General features: G+C 54.1%; 4 protein-coding genes across 4 annotated transcripts; 1 reads left to right on the top strand and 3 right to left on the bottom strand.

Moving 5' to 3' along the window:
- Nucleotides 1-278: 278 nt before the first annotated feature.
- QC762_202450 (uncharacterized protein) lies at nucleotides 279-8,933 on the bottom strand (the record flags this gene model as incomplete). Its single annotated transcript, XM_062887133.1, is given in 5 exon segments — nucleotides 279-5,360; nucleotides 5,373-5,646; nucleotides 5,706-5,779; nucleotides 5,801-8,682; nucleotides 8,753-8,933. The coding sequence occupies 5 exon segments, from the start codon at nucleotides 8,931-8,933 to the stop codon at nucleotides 279-281; spliced, it is 8,493 nt and encodes a 2,830-aa protein (XP_062746921.1).
- Nucleotides 8,934-11,104: 2,171 nt separating this feature from the next.
- SNF7 (ESCRT-III subunit protein snf7) lies at nucleotides 11,105-14,003 on the bottom strand. Its single transcript, XM_062887132.1, has 3 exons — nucleotides 12,675-14,003; nucleotides 12,148-12,606; nucleotides 11,105-12,090 (listed from the first exon to the last, which is right to left on the bottom strand). Exons 1-3 carry the CDS (start codon nucleotides 12,856-12,858, stop codon nucleotides 12,005-12,007), a joined length of 729 nt encoding a protein of 242 aa, XP_062746920.1. The 5' UTR covers nucleotides 12,859-14,003; the 3' UTR covers nucleotides 11,105-12,004.
- QC762_202430 (uncharacterized protein) lies at nucleotides 13,419-14,179 on the top strand. Its single transcript, XM_062887131.1, has 2 exons — nucleotides 13,419-13,588; nucleotides 13,651-14,179. Exons 1-2 carry the CDS (start codon nucleotides 13,500-13,502, stop codon nucleotides 13,949-13,951), a joined length of 390 nt encoding a protein of 129 aa, XP_062746919.1. The 5' UTR covers nucleotides 13,419-13,499; the 3' UTR covers nucleotides 13,952-14,179.
- A 320-nt stretch (nucleotides 14,180-14,499) lies between these two features.
- On the bottom strand, nucleotides 14,500-17,356 carry QC762_202420 (uncharacterized protein). The gene is made up of 3 exons (XM_062887130.1): nucleotides 15,213-17,356; nucleotides 15,107-15,154; nucleotides 14,500-15,046 (listed from the first exon to the last, which is right to left on the bottom strand). Exons 1-3 carry the CDS (start codon nucleotides 15,342-15,344, stop codon nucleotides 14,852-14,854), a joined length of 375 nt encoding a protein of 124 aa, XP_062746918.1. The 5' UTR covers nucleotides 15,345-17,356; the 3' UTR covers nucleotides 14,500-14,851.
- Nucleotides 17,357-18,331: the final 975 nt, after the last annotated feature.

The following is an 18,331-nucleotide window of genomic DNA, read 5'->3' as shown; positions in this document are numbered from 1 at the left end:
TCTACCCATCAGATCAAGCAGCAGCCATCATAATCGTCTCACCCCCCCCCCACCACCACCAAATTCCCCTCCTCCACCATCCATCGTCACCAAAAGAAACCAAGTACCATAACAGCCTTATCATTTCCCATCATCATCAATCTTCATTTCCCATCGTCAGACCGAAAAAAAAAGGAGTTGAAAAACGAAAAAAAGAGAAAACACGGTCATGTCCTCATAAAAGCCTCATGCATTCCTCCTCCGTGTCTTGTGTCTTGTGTTCACCAAATTTGCAAACTTTAACCTCTCGTGAAAAGACGCTTGAAAGCACCACGAATACCGCCCTTCTCTTTGGTCTCGCTCTCCCGCACCTTCTCGCGCTTCTCCTGCCTCTTTGCCCGGTGAGACCCTGACTCGTGCTCGCCAGTGCTGCTGATCGAGGCGGCACCCTTGCCGATGGAAGCATCGCCGACAGAGGCGGCCGAATCTTTAGTATCAAGCACATTGGCTGTTGATCTCTTGCTGCTTCTTGGCCGGGGGACCTCCTCGTCACGAACAATCCGATCCTCGGACCTGCGTACTCTAGGCTCGCGATGTTCGCGGTGCTCTCGGCTGCTGGGTCGATAATCGTCGTCACGAGCCAGCCGGTCATCAGACCTCTCTGACCGCTCTGATCTCTCGGACCTGCGAGCCCTGGAGCTGCGACCAGTGCTGGAGCGCTTGAGTTCGGGTGGGAATGTCCTGGAAGCTGAAGGTGGCATGGGCACTCCTTCTCTGGAGTTCAAGACGGGCTCCGTCTTCCTGCTGGAAGATGGCACATCAAACTCCACGCTGGCGCGGCTGTGACTATGACGACGACGGCGGTGCTCAGAGCGTTCAGCGCGGTCACGATCAGAACGATCACGTTCGGAAAGATCACGCTCAGATCGTTGACGGGGTGCTGATCTCTCCTTGACGCGCTCTTCTTTGGCTGGCGAGGTGGGAGAAGCTGGTATCTCCTCCCTGGCTTTCTCGAGTTCACGGAGACGGCGGCGCTCCTCCTTTCGCTTGTCGTGAGCAGCCTGCTCCTCGGGTGTGCGTTGCTTGCGAGGGCTTCGGTGTTCAGGAGGATAGCTGCTGTCTTTGTCTTGTGCGGGAGGAGTGCGAGGGCGCTCATCAGCGCCAAGAGAGCGAGACGAATTGTAGCTCTCGGATCGGTGGCGGCGAGAATAAGAGTGCCGGGAGCCGTCCTTGCTGAGATCTCGATAGTCGTGAGCATCACCAAGGTCATGATCACGGCTTTCAAGATCACGGTAAGAGCGGCTCGAGTGATAGCTACGGCGTCTTCGTCTGCCTTCATCAGTCCTCGACCTGTCTTTGTCTGCTGAGAGGTCAGTCACGAGAGCAGAAACTTCTTGCTCGTCCCTCGATCTGCGCCTCCCTCTTTCTCCATCGGTAAACACTTGCACCTCCTTTCCTTTCCCCTTCACGTCAGAATGCATTTCGGTTAGACCAAGGACATCGGCTCCTGGATTCTCGGTTGTCGGACTTCCTGGCGGGCTGAGAATATCGGCTGTGGCGTACAAGACGACGGCGGCTGCCACCATCTCTTCCGCCTGCTTGATCGTGTTTCTGCGCTGCCGGCGTAAACTGCGCATCCGGCCTAACTCGCGAGCCACAGGGTCATTGAGGTCAGGAAGAATAAGAGCAGGGGTGGGTACACGGAAGTCAACAATGACTTCTTCTCCTTGGGTTTCATCGGGTCCTCGGGATCCTGGAATTGTTGACCTTTGAGTGGTAAGAACGGCATCGTCAGTTATCGTTTCCTTGGGACCAGCAGAAGTAACAGCAATAATAGCAGGCCGCGCGGCAACAATGTCCTCACCATCACTCTTCGCCTCTACACCACCCCTCGCCACCTCTTGGCCGTCCTTCTTGTCCACCATGTGGAAAGATTCAGTGAGCGGAACCGTCTCGCTCACAGCCTCAGAAGACTCGACTGTCGTGTTCTTGGCGCCATCTTGGGGAAGAGAGCGGCTGGAGACCTTGTCCTTGGGTTCGTCATCGAAAATGGCGGCATACGCCTCCAGGCGCTTCACCGCATCACTAGACTCTTTATCCGAAGCTGTGTGGGCAGCCACGGCGGTGGCAGCACCCAAAGCACCTACAACGCCTGCACTAAGGGCGAGTTCCTTAGCAGAAGACTTGCCTTCAGATGTTTCTTCTTTTTTCGACTCCTCAGTCGAGGCAAGACCCCTGGAAAGAGACTCGGAAGCAGTCTTCTCGGTAGGCAGCGAGAATGATGTGTCAGTGGGCAATGTGTAGGTTGTGTCAGTCGGCAAGGTAAAAGATGTGTCAGTAGGTAGTGGGTAAGTTGTCTGTGTGCCGAATGAGAGATTGGTATCTCTAGGATCGTAGTCCGAAACAACGTCATCACGCTCAACCTGGGCCAAAGACTTGGGGAGCGAGCGTTCGGTGACTGGAGCCTCCTCCTTGGTCGCTTCACCGGCGGCAACCCCGAAAGCAGCAGCTCCGGCGGCAGCAGCCACAGGAATGGCAAAGTCGGACACGGACACCTCCTTAGGGGCGTCAGGCTTGGTGGTAGACTCAACATCGGGTTCGGCGGCTTGTTGGGCAGTCACTTCGACGGCAGGCTCCACAACCGTCTCGTTGACGGACTTCTCCTCAACAGCTGCTGCAGGGGCTTCTGTTTCGACTTCACTGGCGACCTGCTTGAGCGAGGCAATGGATTGGTCGATGAGAACCGCTTCTTCTTCGGTTGCCTCCTTGGGGATGGATTCTGCTTCAATCAGGACAAAGTCCTCAGAAGCAGCGTCAGAAATTTGCTCCGGTTCCTGGGCCGGGACGACTACGGGCGCCTCGTTCTCAGCCACGACTGAAGCGGTGTCAATAGCTGACTCCACAGACCTGGCTGAGATCTCCGAAGGAACAGCAGCAGCAGGAACGACGTGCTCAGCATCAACATGTTCCTCGACAGAGACGGGCGGCTCGTCAATGCTGCGTGATTCGCTGACACTAGTGGGCTTGTCAGTCTCGATAGGCTCTTCGGCAGCGGCAATGACAATCTCCTCGGTGGTGGCAGGTTCATCGGCAATAATAGACTTATCGGCAACAGCAACAGGCTCGTCAACTTTGATCGGCTCCTCAGTCTTCTCGGATACTTCAGGCTCATCAACAACAGCCTTCTCGACAGCGGCAGGCTCCTCGATTGAGGCGGCGGTAGCGGCGATAGCAGCAGCAGAAGCAATGCCGGCAGCAACCGCAACAGCAGCAACTGGGCTATCGAACTTGTCGTTTACAGCTTGAGCATCGTCGACGGACTGGGCGACCTTGACATCTGAGACTTCAACCGGCTCAACCTCCTCAGTCTTCTCCACAGACTCAACTTCGGGAGCAACCTCCTCCTTCTTCGGAACAGCAACTTCCTCAACCACCGACTTTTCAACTTCTGGGGTGCTGGTGACATCGACGGATTCTTGAACGGCAGGGTTTTCGGTGCTAGACTGTTCGATGATGGGCTGCTCCTTCTCCTCCTCAGACTGCTGAGTGGCTTCCTCCACAGTAATGCTAGCATCATCAGTGACGACAGGAGAGGAGTCTTCAGTGGGCTCCTTGGTCCTAGAGGGGGGTTCTTCCAGAGCTTCTTCAACGTCAGCGGATGGTGTCTTCACCTCTGGCAGGGTGGGCTCTTCGATCTGGGTGCTCTCCACAACTGGTTCGGCCTCGGCGACTGGCGCCGTCTCCGCGTGGGCGATTTCAGGTTCGGGGGCTGCCTCAGTCTCCGGTTTGTCGTCCTTGGCCTCGGGCTCCTGGATGGAAGACGCCGGTTCCTTGGACTCCGCCGCCGCAAGATCCTCGTCCGATGGGGTGACATCAGACTTGTCCTCTTCCACTGTCTTGACAGCCTCCTTGTCGTCCACCGTGACTTCTGTCTCATCGGTCGTCTCCGGGACGACCTCCTCCTCGCCAGGGGTATTATCGGTATTAGGTGTGTCAAGGGTATCATTGTTGTCAACAGAAGAAATAGCCGCACTCGCGTCCTGGGTATCATGGGTATCATGGGTAATGGGGGTATCATGGGTATCCGATTGTTGCAAGTCCGTGTCCGTGTCCTTTGGCTCCGAAATGCATTCTGAAATCTCCTCTCCTGCCAAGCCACCGGGGGTATCAAGCAATACTGGGATTGGGTGTTCCTCACCTGAAGCCTTCTCATCCTTGTTTTCGCTGGGAATTGGCCCAACGGTGTCCTTACTCTCCTCCTGCTCAACCTTCTCGACAGTCTCGGGAAGGGATCTGGCCGCCGCGACAACGGGCTCAGCAACGACCTCCTTGGGTGCTTCGATAGGCACCTCGACCACGGGTTCAGCGGCAACCTCCTTGGGAGCTTCGACGGGAACTTCGATGACAAGGGATCTCTCGACCACTGGCTCAGGCTGGGACTCTTCCTTGGGTGCCTCGACACTCTCAGCAGCTGGGGCGATAACTTGCTCGACCGGCTCAACAGCGTTGAGCTCCTCGAATGGATCAGCCTTGGGCGCTTCAGCAGCTTCAGTCTTGACGTCTTCGACAGCTTCAGTCTTGACCTCTTCTACTGGCGCAGGCTTGGCCTCCTCGACAGGCTCGGGAGTCTTGGTCTCCTCAGCGGGCTCGGCCTTGGCCTCCTCCACAGGTGCGGGAACCTTGGTCTCCTCGACAGCTTCAGTGGCGGTCTCGGCAACCTCAGGCTGAGCCTCTTCGACAATTTCGATCTTGGTCTCCTCAGGCTTGGTCTCCTCAGCGACTTCAACCTTGGCGTCCTCGGTGGAGGCAGGCTTGATCTCTTCAGTAGGCTCGACCTTGGCGACCTCTTCGACAGGAGCAGGAGTCTCCTCGACAATAGCCCTGTCGACAGAAGCTGGGGTGCTGTCAACCTCCTCAGTAGAGGCGGGGGCAGCAACTTCGGTTTCAGTCTCAGGCTTGATTTCGGCTGCAGGCTCAGGGGTAGTCTCCGGGGCTTCCTCGACGGGAGCGGCCTTCTCCTCAACGGTCTCGGCAGCCTTGGCGGATTCTTCGACAGCTGGAACAGGCTCAGCAACGGAAGCACTCTCAGCTTGAACAGCGGCCGGCTCTTCCTCGGTCTTCTCCTCAACTGGAGTCGACTTGTCAGCTTCTTCGGCAGCCTTATCAGCTGGCTTAGAAAAAGTCGCAGCAACAGTGTCGGCTGCAGAAGTGGCAGTCTCAGCAACAATCTCGGTGGCGGCAGCAACGGTTCCGGCAACAGCAGCAACAGTCCCGGCAACACCAACCTGCTCCTTGAGCTCGGCAACGGTCTCGTTAGTAGACTCGGCAGCCTTCTCAGCTTCGGGCTCGGCAGCCTTTTCGGCGACAGGCTCGGCGACAGGCTCGGCGACAGCCTCATCAGCAGCTTCGGTAACCTTCTCCCCAACTGGTTCGACAGCCTTCTCAGCAACCGGCTCAGCAGACTTCTCAGCGGGTTCGGCGACCTTCTCAGGAGTAGACTCGACGACAGTCTCCTCAGCAGGCTCGGCAGCAGGCTCAGCAGTCTTCTCGACAGCAGGCTCAGCAGCGACCCCCTCCTTGGCCTCCTCGGGCTTGGCAGGCTCCTCAGCAGTTTTGGGGTCGGGCTTGTCCTCAGTGACTGGCGCATCTTCCTTGGCGGCAGATTCCCTACAACATATCGTTAGCCTTTGAATGCAACTGATAACACGACAACCGCATAAACTTACTCAACTGCGGCCTTCTCCTCCTCGACTGTCTCCTCCGGAGCCGGAGCGGCGGCGACCTCAGCGTAGGACTCCTCCTTGTTCTCGGCGACAGGTTCCTTGACCTCGGGCTCCTCCTGCTTGGAGTCCTCAACGGAAGTTGGCTCAGCTTCTTCCTTCACCTCGGAAGAAGGCTCAGCGGCAGGTACATCCTTCGCCTCCTCTACTGGCGCTGGGGTGAGCTCCTCCTTGGCCTCAACAACGGGCTCAGGAGCAGACTCCTCAACCTGAGCCTCCGTGGCTTTGACCGCGGGCTCATCCTTTGTCTCGGTGGCAGTTTCCTCCTTGGTCTCGACAGCAGCCGCGGCGACTTCAGCATAAGACTCCTCCTTGGTCTCAACCGCTGGCTCATCCTTAGCCTCAACGGCAGGTTCCTCCTTGGTTCCAACGGCAGGCTCCTCCTTGATTTCAGCAACCGGGGCCTCAGGAGCAGACTCCTTAGTCTTAGGGGCTGGCTCTGGGGCATCCCCCTCTTTAGCTTCAACAGCAGGTTCGGGAACAGACTCCTCCTTGGCCTCAACGGCAGGCTCAGGGGCAGTCTCCTTGATCTCAGCCACTGGCTCATCCTTGGACTCAGCAACTGTCTCAGTGGTCGTGTCCTCCTTTACCTCAGCAGCGGGCTCATCCTTGGTCTCGGGAGCAGGCTCTTGCTTGGTTTCGACAGCTGGCTCCTCCTTGAATTCGACAGCTGGCTCCTCCTCGGTCTCAGGGACAGTCTCCTCGGTCTCAGGAGTAGCCTCCTTGGCCTCGCCGGCGGGCTCAGCAGCGGCAACTTCGGCGTAAGACACATCCTTGTCCTCCACAGTTTTCTCTGCAGCAGGCTCATCCTTGGGCTCCTCGACCACCTCGGTTTTGGGCTCAGCAACAGCTTCCTCCTTGGCTTCGGGGGCAGCGTCGTCCTTGGTCTCGGGTACGGCATCCGTGACTTCTGGGACAGCCTCAGTCTTGGCCTCAGGGGCGGCCTCTTCCTTGGTCTCAGCGGCAGGTTGTTCAACCTCAGCAACAGGCTCGTCTTTCTCTTCAGAGGTGGACTGCTCCTTGGTCTCAGCAGCAACATCCTCCTTGGCTTCAGGCACAGCCTCAACAGGAGCTTCGTCCTTGGCCTCGGCGGGGGCGTCGACGACGGGCTCCTCCTTGACCTCAGCAGTAGGCTCCACAACAGCCTCTTCCTTGGTCTCTGTGGCAGTCTCCTCCTTGACTTCAAGGGTGGCCTCAACGGCAGCCTTGGGAGTGGCCTCGTCATTAGCATCAGGAGCAGCCTCCTCCTTCGCCTCGGGAATGTCCGCAATCTTGACATCAGCCTCCTCAGTCTTGATTTCGACAGCCTCTTCCTTGACCTCGGGAGTCTCATCCTTAACCTCAGCGGCAGCCTCCTCCTTGACCTCTGGAGCGGCTTCCTCCTTCGCCTCAGGGATATCCTCAGTCTTGACCTCAGCGTCTTCAGTCTTGAGCTCGGGGATATCCTCCTCCTTAACTTCAGGGGCAATTGCAGCAGCTTCCTCCTTAACTTCGGAAGCGGGCTCCTCCTTCACCTCGGGAGCAGCCTCAGCCTTGACCTCGGTCTCGGGGGCAACCTCCTCCTTGACGTCAGGGCTGGCCTCCTCCTTGGTCTCAACAACAGTCTCTTCCTTGGCGACCTCGGCAACCGGTTCATCCTTGGACTTTGTGACAAGCTCGGCGACAGTAGGTTCCTCCTTCGCTTCGGCAACTGGCTCAACGACAGCAGGCTCCTCCTTGGCCTCAGGGACTGGTTCGGCAACTGGCTCCTCCTTAGCTTGAGTGGCGGGTTCCTCCTTGGTCTCAGGAGTAGGCTCAACCTCTGGCTCGGCAGTCTTCTCAGACTCAGCAGGCTTGACCTCCTCAGCAGGTGTTGACTGCTCAACAGGCGTAGGCTCTGGGGTGGCGTCGGCAACAGGGGCGGATTCCTCCTCGGTCTTCTCAGCCTCCTTAGCTGGCTCCTCAACCTTGGGCGCCTCAACCTCCTTGGTCTCCTCTTGAGGCTTCTCAGCCTCAGGCTCAGACTTGAGATCAATGACAACGGGGGCAGCACCCTCAATAGCATCTGGGGCCGCAACCTCAGCGAAGGACTTTTCGGCTTCCACCACTGTCTCGGCAGCAGGCGCCTCCGCGACGTCCTCAGACCTGGACTCGGCAGCTGGCTCCTCCTTCACCTTAGCGGCAGCCTCTGCTGGCGTGGGGTCAACAGTAGATGTGGGGGCAGCCTCCTCGGCAGCTTCTGGCTCAGGGGCGGGCGTTGAGGACGCAGCATCTTCGACCTTCTCTACTGGAGCAGCAGCTTCAGGGGCGGGAGCAGCATCTTCTGTGGGCTTTTCCTCCTTTTTGACCTCGGGTGTGGCGACCTCAGCAGCGGGAGCTTCAGTCTCCTTGGTCTCAGTCACCTCGGCGACAGGCGTTGGCTCAGCAGCAGCAGCAGGGGCACTGGTTTCCTCAACCTTCTCCTCAGTCCTGGGCTCCTCGTTCTGCTTGCTCTCAGCAGCAGGGGCCTCGAGACTGCGTTCCTTGACCTCCTTAACCTTGGGTTGCTCTTCAGTCGCAGGGGCTTCTGGTGTTGGCTCGGCGGCAGCGGGGGCAAGAGAGTCAGAAGATGTAGCAGGTGTCGAATCGACGCTGCTCTTGTTCTTCTTCTTTTTCTTCTTGTTCTTCTTCTTGGCGGCCGAAGCCTCCCCCTCAGCTTCCTCCTTGGCCTCCGTTGTCGGCTCCGGCGTCGGCTCCGCGGCTGGTGTCGGCACAGTTTCGGCTTCGGGTTGTGGCTCGGCTTCTTTCTCGGCTTCCTTCTCGGCCTCCTTGGCTGCCTTCTTCTTCGCTGCCTTCTTCTTGTTCTTCTTGGCGTTCTTTGAGAGAGGGGCTGATGATGGCTCTGAGTTGGTGAGAGACGCTATCGAGTCCCTGGGATTATGCTGGTGGGTGAACTCGCCATTGCCTGATGTGGTGTGTATCAGCAGACATGTCACATGTGTAGCAGGATTGGGACCATGTTGGAGAAAACTCACCCTCAATCTCTTGATCGTCCATCTCACTTTCGGATACTTGGAGGTACTTCACATCTCCATATTTGGCTTCCTGTATTTGGCTAAAGTCGGCATACTGAACTTGATCATAATCATAGTCGCTTTGGGCCCAATCAAGGGTGGTCCTAGCTGGACTAAACTCGACATCTTGAGGGAGACTCATACTTGTGGGACATCTACCTCTGCCTTGTCGGAGGAAATCTCGACGGACATGACCTGAGGGGCTCTCTTATTATTCTCCATGCAGACGGACTTGTGGCCTGGTTACGGCTCGGCTGGTTCTGGCTCGTGGTATATCGGAAGGCTGCAGATTGGGTGCCCAAAGTGAGAAAAAGGTGGGGCTTTCGTGCTGCGTGGTGGCCGTGTGCCGTGCAGTCTGGCTGGACGATGTCGGGGACGGGCCTGCTTTCTGGAGGGGTTGTTTAATGTATGTCGTGTGCAGGAATATGCACAGTCGGCAGAGAGGGGGTGGTGTGTGACGGGCTGTGGTTGGCCGCGACTCTGGTCAGACCGAGAGAGGAAGTCTCGCTCGTAGGTAGGGTGGGTGAGATGAGAGAGATGTGAGTGAGACGGGAAAGAGAGAGAGAGGAAAAAGTAAACAAGACGACGGCGAAGATCGGATCACTGTTTTTTTGGTCGGTTTTGTTGTGTTGGGCAACAAGAGAGGAGAGAGAAAGAAAACAAAGCCTCGGTCTGAAGCAGGAAGGCAAGAAAGGCGAAAAGATGCAAAATTCTTGCCTTGACCTTGTCGAGAATTCTCCAGTTGATGGGAGTACCCTGGTGCAAACAGACGAGAGTGAGGGGCAGGTGCGTAAAAAGATGGATGCGTCTGAGTCTTGGCAAGAACATTTCAAACCCATCACAACCCCACGCAAGAGGTCAATTCGGCTGGTCTTTTCGCTCAAGTGACTGCATTGAACCGCAGACATTAGCCCACCGACCTGCAGTGGCGCCACGTCGAATGGATACTACTCGCTGGAATAGAGCATATCACCTCGAACCAACCTTCCCTCTTCATCATGATATCTTCTACAAGGAGGCAAATCACGCAAGCTACCAGTGTAGCACAGTCCCAAGATTGGCCAAATCTCATGGGGATCCGCAGCTCATTACATAGACCATCACGGTCATGACTGACTGACTGAACATCAGATGAAGAAGCCACCCATATAAAATGAGGCATGGCCAAAGAACAATGAGCGTTATTGGGATGATATTGGGCTTCAACAACCACCATCCCCTTATTCACTCCATCCCGATCCTCCCGGCTTGACACCTCTTCTGTTCCTGTCCCTGAACCACACATACGCACCCCTCAAAGTGTGGCAGCTGGTGGGGTGGTGAGCATGGCAGAGACGGGAGTCCCAGTGACAACCCCTCACCCCTCCAAACCGCGGGGAGCCCCAAGTATTTCGAACTTTCTCTCGCAGATCCAGAAAAAGCGCCAAAGGGTCTACCCGTGTGGCCGCCGTAGGTGTGTGATGGTGAAAAAGAATGGAGAGGTGTGGTGTCACTGGCGTGCTACGTGGTTATCTGCCTGTGGAAGAACCGCCATCTCTACCTCCTTGCCGCGGCTGGCCCGCACTTCTTTTTCTTGTGTGGGGGATCCACATATGCCAACGCATCAGCCAAAGAAATTTTTGGTTCGTTCTCATTCGCATGGCCTTCATGGCAAATGTCGCACTTGATTTGCCTCGATATTCTCATGAAATGGATCGAAGACCTCACAGGGCTACACAATGAGGGAAATATCAAATCGCCCAACGATGCTGGCGAACGTCAACGGCGATGGGGTCGTCTGGTAGGCATTGACATTCGTGGTTCGCTGTAGGATGCTAGTTATTAGACACCCTTGTCCGTGTTCTCTGCTAACATTTAATAGAGGAACGTTGGAATTGGTCCATCTTTTGTACCCCGGCCCGGCTGCCGCATGCAAGGGTCGTCGGCCGTCTCGGTCTGTGCTTCGATATTCACACCTGTCTCTGCTGATATCTCTGGTTTACGAATGGTGATTGCTATTCTGGAATAATACATGGCTGGAATCATTGTCAAACCAAGCAGATATGTAGCGAGAATCATGCAATATCATTCCCGGTCCCCGATTCAAGACTCAAACCGCCCAACCCCGCGTTCAGCTTCAATAGCTTCAAGGGCATCCATGTCAATATCAAAAAGCCCAACCTCCCCGCGGTAACATGGTCTCCCTCTAGCGCCCGAAAGCCCAAGAAACAAAGCTTGTGATGATCGCCGAGGACGATAGCCTCCAATGCTTCGGGGGGCATCTGTGAATGATCTTGAAGATGATGGAAGAGCGCCATGTAAAATAAACTCAACTCAACACCCTATCTATCTATTGTATCTACTCCAAGCGCTTCCAGTTACCTCCCCCTCAAATCTCTTCATCTTGCCTGATAACCACCAAACACCTCTTCCGACACCCCAGAAAGGTGGCAATCATAACCACAACCCCTCATCTTGAATATCCCCTCCATCCGCCAGAACCGTCGCAGAATCAGCTCTCGGGTCCTGGGTCCCAAAGCCAAGACATCAAAATCCAACAATAACAAAACAGCGGTGAGATCAACCCCTCATCGGTAAGGCTGTTCTCATGCATTAGACCCGTGATGAAATGCCCCACGGTTACCGGCATCTCGTGATGGGGAAATCTGTAAACAAAAGCAGACCAGATGATGCCATCATGAATTCCTCTTGGCCTGGGCGTGGGGAAAGGCTGAACCCGCGAGGCTGGGAACCCAGTCTCCTAGTCTCCAAACGCCAAGTGAGACATGATCTCCCAAAAGTGAAGGATTTCAACAAAGCTCCATGCATGCAGCTTCTCCCTCCCCTATGTAGGTATGTTATGCAGTGCATCTGCCCTAGGAAGATTCCACGTGTGTGTATGTGTATGGAGCGTGCTGTGGTTGTGCTGTGTGAAGATATGTCTCCTATGCGACCCTCCCATTACCTACATCAAAATTCGTAAAACCTCAAAAACGCCAGTGCCATCAATCGCAACGAAAAACCAAACTCCAGGGACCGTCGTAAAGATGATATAATATCAAAAGCAAATCCACTTGAGTTCGTCCTTGGTCTCCCCCCTGCCCGTCACACCAACTGCTCACTGTTGGAAGCCCTCCATACCGAATACAATGAGAAAAAGAAGTCGGTGCCTCGTGTATTCATTCCCCACGTCATATAGTGTTATACAGCATGTCATCATGCCAAACCCGAGACTTACATGGCCATCTCGGCCTTGAGTCTGTTGAGTTCCGCCTCTTCGTCGTCTTCGACCGCGGGCGCCTTGCCCTTGTTGTTCTTGACTGCAAGGGGGTGTTAGCGATGCAGGATTCATGCTTCAAGCTTACCAGTCAACTTACGTTCTCCGGTCGCCACGCTCGGCAGACGATCTGCGTGTACTGTGCCAGTCTCGAGCATTTTGTCCTCCAGATCCTTGGCCATGAGCTCGTCCAGCTCCGCATCCAATTCTCCGTCGTCGATGGACTGGCCAATGTTGACCGAGCCGATGGCAGCCGCGATTTCCTCGTTGAGCTGATTGTGCTCTTGAAGTTTTTCCCTATAACCACCATCAGTACCATCGCACAAAAATAGAAACCAAACTTTCGGCACGTACATGGCCTCGTCGACCTTCTCGGGCGTGAGCTTGCCGTGTATTGACTTCATGGCTTCGCTGGCTCTCTGCATCGCTTCGAACGTCTCCTTGTTGATGTTGGCGGATTCGATGGCATTAATCTGGGTTTCGAGGGTTCCGATGTGGTTCATTGTCTGTTCGAGGTTGCCCTCATAGACCTTCTTGCGTCGCAGGGCATTCTTGGCCGCTATCACACGAGCCGTCAGCGTCTGCCAGCTGGGCGATAAGTAAACAAAGCGCAGATAAAGGACTTACCAGTCTTGTTAGTGTTTACATGCTTCCTGGCCTCCTTCTCCTGCTCCTCGATCTGGCGGAGAATGTGGGCTTCCCTTTTCTGCAGCATCTCCAGGCTTGTCCGCAGATCCAGAATGACATTCTTGGGGGTATCCTTCCGCTTCTGCGCGGCACCACCACCGAACCAGCCCCAGATGCCCGACATGGCTGATTATCGCGAGCGAGAGATCGAAAAATCTAAGTATCTGGGATGGGATTCTCTGTGCGATGGAGGTGCAAAATAGCAAACGCGGTTGTGGATGAGTAGGTTTGAAGTTCGGTGTTGAGCGAGGGTCGGTGCAGGTGATCAACTTTGCCGATGACGCCTCAGCAACGTTTGGCGGGGTCACAGCCTAACGCCAGGCACCTCGCTTTCTCTCGAGACAGGGTCTGAAATGGAGCAAGTGAACGCGCAAGAACCAACGTAGGACTTGACAGGAAGAAGCGCTTCGTAGGATTATCGCTGGTTAGGGTGACGAATGCACGGTGAGGAGTTGCCTCTGGCAAGAACAAGGCTGCCTATCGAGATGCTTCCAGTGATTCAAGGCATTCCAAACAATGTGACTGGCGATTGCGGCACGCGGATGCAAGGCCATACCCATCCCGGACTTTACCCGGAGGTATCATGTGATCTTATCAGTCTGGGTGACTAAGCAGTCTCATGCTATCGTCCCATTCATCGACGTGAAGGCAGGAGTTTCTTGACAGTGCAATACTGCGGTATGAGTTCTCATTGAAAGCAGAAGATACTTTCGCCGTCAAATCTAATTCAAGAATGAACTATACACACTGTTTTTGGCTTACAACATGTCTTTCGGACCGCTTCCCTCCCAACTGTGTCTGCTCTCCTCCCTGTCCCAAAAAGATATTGGTGATAAAGTGAGGTTCCTGGGATGGTGAGTGCTCTTGAAACTTGTCACCTTCAAATTTCAAGGAATGAAGCTGACAGTAGCTCCAGTGTAACATCCTATTCCACCGAGTCTGGCGTTTTGACCTTGCAATACAAAGGGTCTGAGGACAGACAACTCACTTTCGCCTCGGTTGATGTCAACCTCGTTCTGCAGAGTCTCAAGGCGGAACAAACACGCGTTGGCGAATGGGTGAATGTCATCGGATATGTCACCTCGACCGACAGCAAAAAGCTAGGCGACACGAATCCGGTGGTTGAGGTCCAAGCAACACTTCTTTGGTCGGCTGGTCCCCTCAACCTGGAAAAATACGAAGCGTCTGTACAGGCATTGGACGGTGAGGAGAGTTGAGTTAACGCCTAACAAGTGCCTCTCTCAGGACTCACTCATCGACTTTGGCGCAATTGTGGTGATATTTCCCGAGCTCACGATTACAGCCATTTCCGAATATTGTCCGCCACATGCTACCCTCTTCGTGCCAGTACAACACTGATCAACAATATCAGACGGCGGCGCCGACAATGTGCTACAGCATATGTCGTAGGACGAGGTCTACTGGGAACTTACTGTCCGGAACTGGGGCCGGAATGACCGCAATGACGGCCGTGGATGCCTTCAAACCTGCATACGGCGCCGCTTTGCTCATCATTTGCTGATGCTTGACGATGCCTGGGCTCTAATGAACTATGGGATCTGCACAAATCGGTTGCCTTGTGGTAACTGCTTCGGATTGGCTCGATGGAGGTCCCGGGCGATTGGACGTGTGAATGACCACACGGCTGCCATAAACGTCTCTTGGTGCGCGCCGCAACACCGCACAACAGAAGTCACAACATATCGCCTACGTTGTCTCGGGCGACTTTCATCGGGTCCCAGATGCACGAGGGAAACAAGCAATATTCCAATTGGAACGAGTGGAGGCTTTCGAATTTGGGCTAGCTCTCTCGGTTGCAGAATCCGACGCGCATCATGCACTGCAGTTATCCGCCGAAGATAGGAAAACGCCGTTCCATTGCCAGATGGCACGATATTGCTGGTCGACCAAATACTCTACAACCACCATAACACAACAATCGATATGGCACATGCACCTCAAACCGCCAACTTCAGTCACTCTGCTTCACCATTCGCCCCTTGTGGCTTGCTTCCCCACGTTCCACATTGATCCCTCTGCTACTGTCCCCTCATCAGGCATCCGAAACGATCTGAACCAAGCTACCTCGTGCCCGATAGTGGGTATCCCCCAAACTCTCATCGTCTGTCATCCCGATGGCTTCTGGGCTTTCTCCGTCTACTGGACGATTCACTGGTGCCGCCCGACTTCCCGAGTGATACAGGTGCGTGAAGAGGTCGCTTGAGGGATTTGCTCGAACTGCCGGCTGCACGCGCTGCTGCCTGTTTCTCCCACAGCTGCTTTGACTTGACGCATATGTCGTCTATTTGCTCCTGGGGGCATTGTCAACGTTGGGGCTCGATCGGAGCTCTGGTGTGGAATCGGCGGCTCACATCTGACAGGCAAGGTCCTGGTGTGGTGATCAAGAAGCCATCTTCACCCTGAAAGTTTGCACTCGTCAGCCTGTCGCAAACCTCACGGAAGGGCATTTTTTCACACCTCTCGAGTAAAAGGCCTCACGCTCGCGTCGGGTCCGAGGTAATACTGAAGCTCCTGAGTGATGACCTTTTTGTGGATATCCAGATTGGGAATCCAGTATCTGTTCATCGATTCAGGCGGCGAAGACGACATTTTGGGCGACGGGAAATAATGATAATGTTGGGAAAAGGTACTGAGCTCCCTGTCATCGTCATTGTCAAAGCAACGGGAACTCTGGTGTCCTTATATGCCTGTGTTGAACCAAGGTCCTTGGCTGAGGTGGTCAGTTGAAGCGCGGTTACGGTCGAGGAGGCTTGAGAAGAATGTCACTAAGTACAGTACCGCTTCCATCCTAGTGCTCTTCTTGGTTCTAGCCATTCAGGGACATCCTTCTACAGGCTCGTGGAAGGCACAGTATTGCATGTATGGAATCTCCAAGGTGCCATTCTACTGGTTGCCCAGAGCTTGACCTCGTCCGCCTCACTTTTTTCTCGCCTCGTCTCACGCCAAAACCACCACACACTTGCCCTTGAGCAGTTTTTCCTCAGTATTCTACCTCCTCCAGAAACACACATGTGTTTCATTTGAATTAGTCCATATGATTCCGGGTCGGAGGGTGCCCATTTCAGCGCCATCATGCCAGGCGCTATGTCACCCTTGCTCTCATTCACGGGGCCCAGTGTCACGGATTGTCTGCAGCCCTATCAGCTTCGCAGTAGCTCAACCGATAAACGACACTGCGGTAATTGTGTATCATCGTCAGGTGCCGCCCGGCGGCAGAATCTCCCGGATGTCTCTTTTAGTTTCTGCACGAAATGCGATCTGCTGATCCGTCTCCCTGGTTCTTCGGAAAGATTGCCACACCCGGTTCTCGTGGCTCAAACCATGCTCTTGGCCCATGGCTTGTGGGTGCATCGAGGTGATCTTCTCGTTTCATCGCAGAGGTTATCGTCCACATCGACTTAGCGTTTGAGGCTGTCTGTTGATCCGGCGATAGGTTGCAATGAAGCTCGCCTTGTCCTCAAACCTCTGATCAGTGCTTCGGTCTAGAGCTTGTATCTCGGTGTTCATTTACGGCCGATCTTCTGTTTGATCCATGGTATTAATGTTCAAGATATGCCTTTTCTTGGTCCTTGGCTTTTGTTTGGTTACTTAGGCCGGGCGTGGATGCATGTTGTCAATAGCATTCGTATTACTGGATTACGGGCAGCCGTTCCTACATTAGCTGGTCAGCGCCCGGCGAGATACCAGCCTCATATCACCTCGCAGAGAACCACAGCAGCAGCACTTTCATCTTAAGCCTCAATGGACTTGACACAAACTGGGTGATACATCCCGGGTGGTGGAGCCCCGGATGTCTTCAAAATATCACCGTATCCGCTCGCCAAAGTTTTGATCTCTCATGTTGACATTTGATCAGCTTTTTTAGCTCTGAGAGTAAATACGAGGTGGCTACACCGCCCGAGATCTTTCTGCTTCTGGACGAGCAACTCCAGTAGGCGGCTGAAACTGACAGCAGAGCCGCGTCATTGTTCCCTCATAAACCTCATGAAAGAGATCTCTGAACTGATATTGGTTCCCTCCTTGGGCTTATTCCAACGAACATGAAGACATGTCTTGGACAATTTCCTGCACAATGGAAGGATTCCTGGAACAAAAGGCTGGGATTGGTTGGTCAGCCGCAAGCTGGCTGGCTGGCTGGCTGTAGGTATGATTGTACGCACATTGCATGGTGCATTGCATTGAGACAACAACCACTCACTTCCTGGGATCAGATGTGTGACTGGAAGGGAATATCAAGCCAAGGCGCATTTTTAGGGGCAGGATGAGGAATAACATGGGGGGGTTTGTGGATTGGGTTAGGAGAGCCGGATCCTGCGTATGTAATGGGCTTGCGTTAGGAGGGTATTGATCTGACGTATGTAGGATTGTGGGTTTTGGTTGTGGTGGGAATGTATGTCACGTATAGACCGGTCGAATATGTACCTACATTGCATAGGTGTGGGAAAGGAATTGATGAGAGCCAAAGTGGCGATAACTAGTTGAGATACGTGGTTCGAATGCTGGTGTTTTACTTACTTCTCCTTACTTGCACCTTAAACTGCGTATTCAGGCTTATTTTTCTTTTTTCGATGAGGAATCCTAACATGAAGCTACCTACTGTGACAAAGAATATGCTTGGGGGTTGGGTTGAACTGTAGGGGGTGATGTAGTCCATCAATTGCCGTATAGAGGAGCTCACGAAGGGGGAGGATCTTGGGCGTGGGTGTGGGTTTTGCCACTATCAGCTCACCTGAGCTTGAGGAATAAAACAACACATCGTGCATTGCTTCATGTTTGGCGACAACAATGCTGGGGGGTGAAGCAAGGCTTTCTGAAGATCAGGGAGATGGGGAGGGAGTAGGGCGGGTGATTCGTCGATCTGTAAATCTTTGATCGGTTTTGGGATCTAAAGTAACAACACCCCTTGTTTGTATCGGGCACAGGTGCTGGGTCAGGGGTGAAATATGCTGCATGGCTTGACTACGAATAGCCACATCCACAGGCCTAGGTATACAGCCTTGTTTAATGTCTGGTTTTAAGGAGGAGGATGCTATTGTTCGGGCATGATGGTTGAGGCTTGGATCTGGATATGGGGGGCGATATCGCCAGCGAAGAGTGTGAAGATGAAGGAAGTAGCATCTTGTGATGAGATGTTGGGAGTGTGCAGCTTGATGGATCAAACATACCTAGGTAGGTGACCGGTAGTATCTTCTCTGATGTCAATTGTGAAGATTTGTATGTTTGCCGAACTTATTGTTATTGTCATGGTTGTATTACCGCGCGGTTGCTTGAAGTGGCTGGGCAAACACAACAACAGATAGGATCATCAATCATGAAAGTCTGTCCACATGTACTCACCTCATCTACCTGGTAGGCATCAGACCTCTACACATACTGCCAGAACAGAACTTGCACAGTAGCCCCCATATACACATGATATTAGACCGATCTTCCCCATGATCTCGTAGCACTCAAGATCCCAGACATCATAAGGTACAGTCCCGTCTGCCCGCAATTGCCATATCTGATGCTTCCGGTCTTTGACAAGTAGCGGGAGCCTTTACTGGCATCATCGTTCTTTCCTCATAGGTATTTGC

Source organism: Podospora pseudocomata (assembly GCF_035222375.1).
Source record: "Podospora pseudocomata strain CBS 415.72m chromosome 2 map unlocalized CBS415.72m_2, whole genome shotgun sequence".
Classification (NCBI taxonomy): domain Eukaryota; kingdom Fungi; phylum Ascomycota; class Sordariomycetes; order Sordariales; family Podosporaceae; genus Podospora; species Podospora pseudocomata.
The sequence above is the reverse complement of the archived record's forward strand: the minus strand, read 5'-3'. Positions and strand labels throughout refer to the sequence as shown.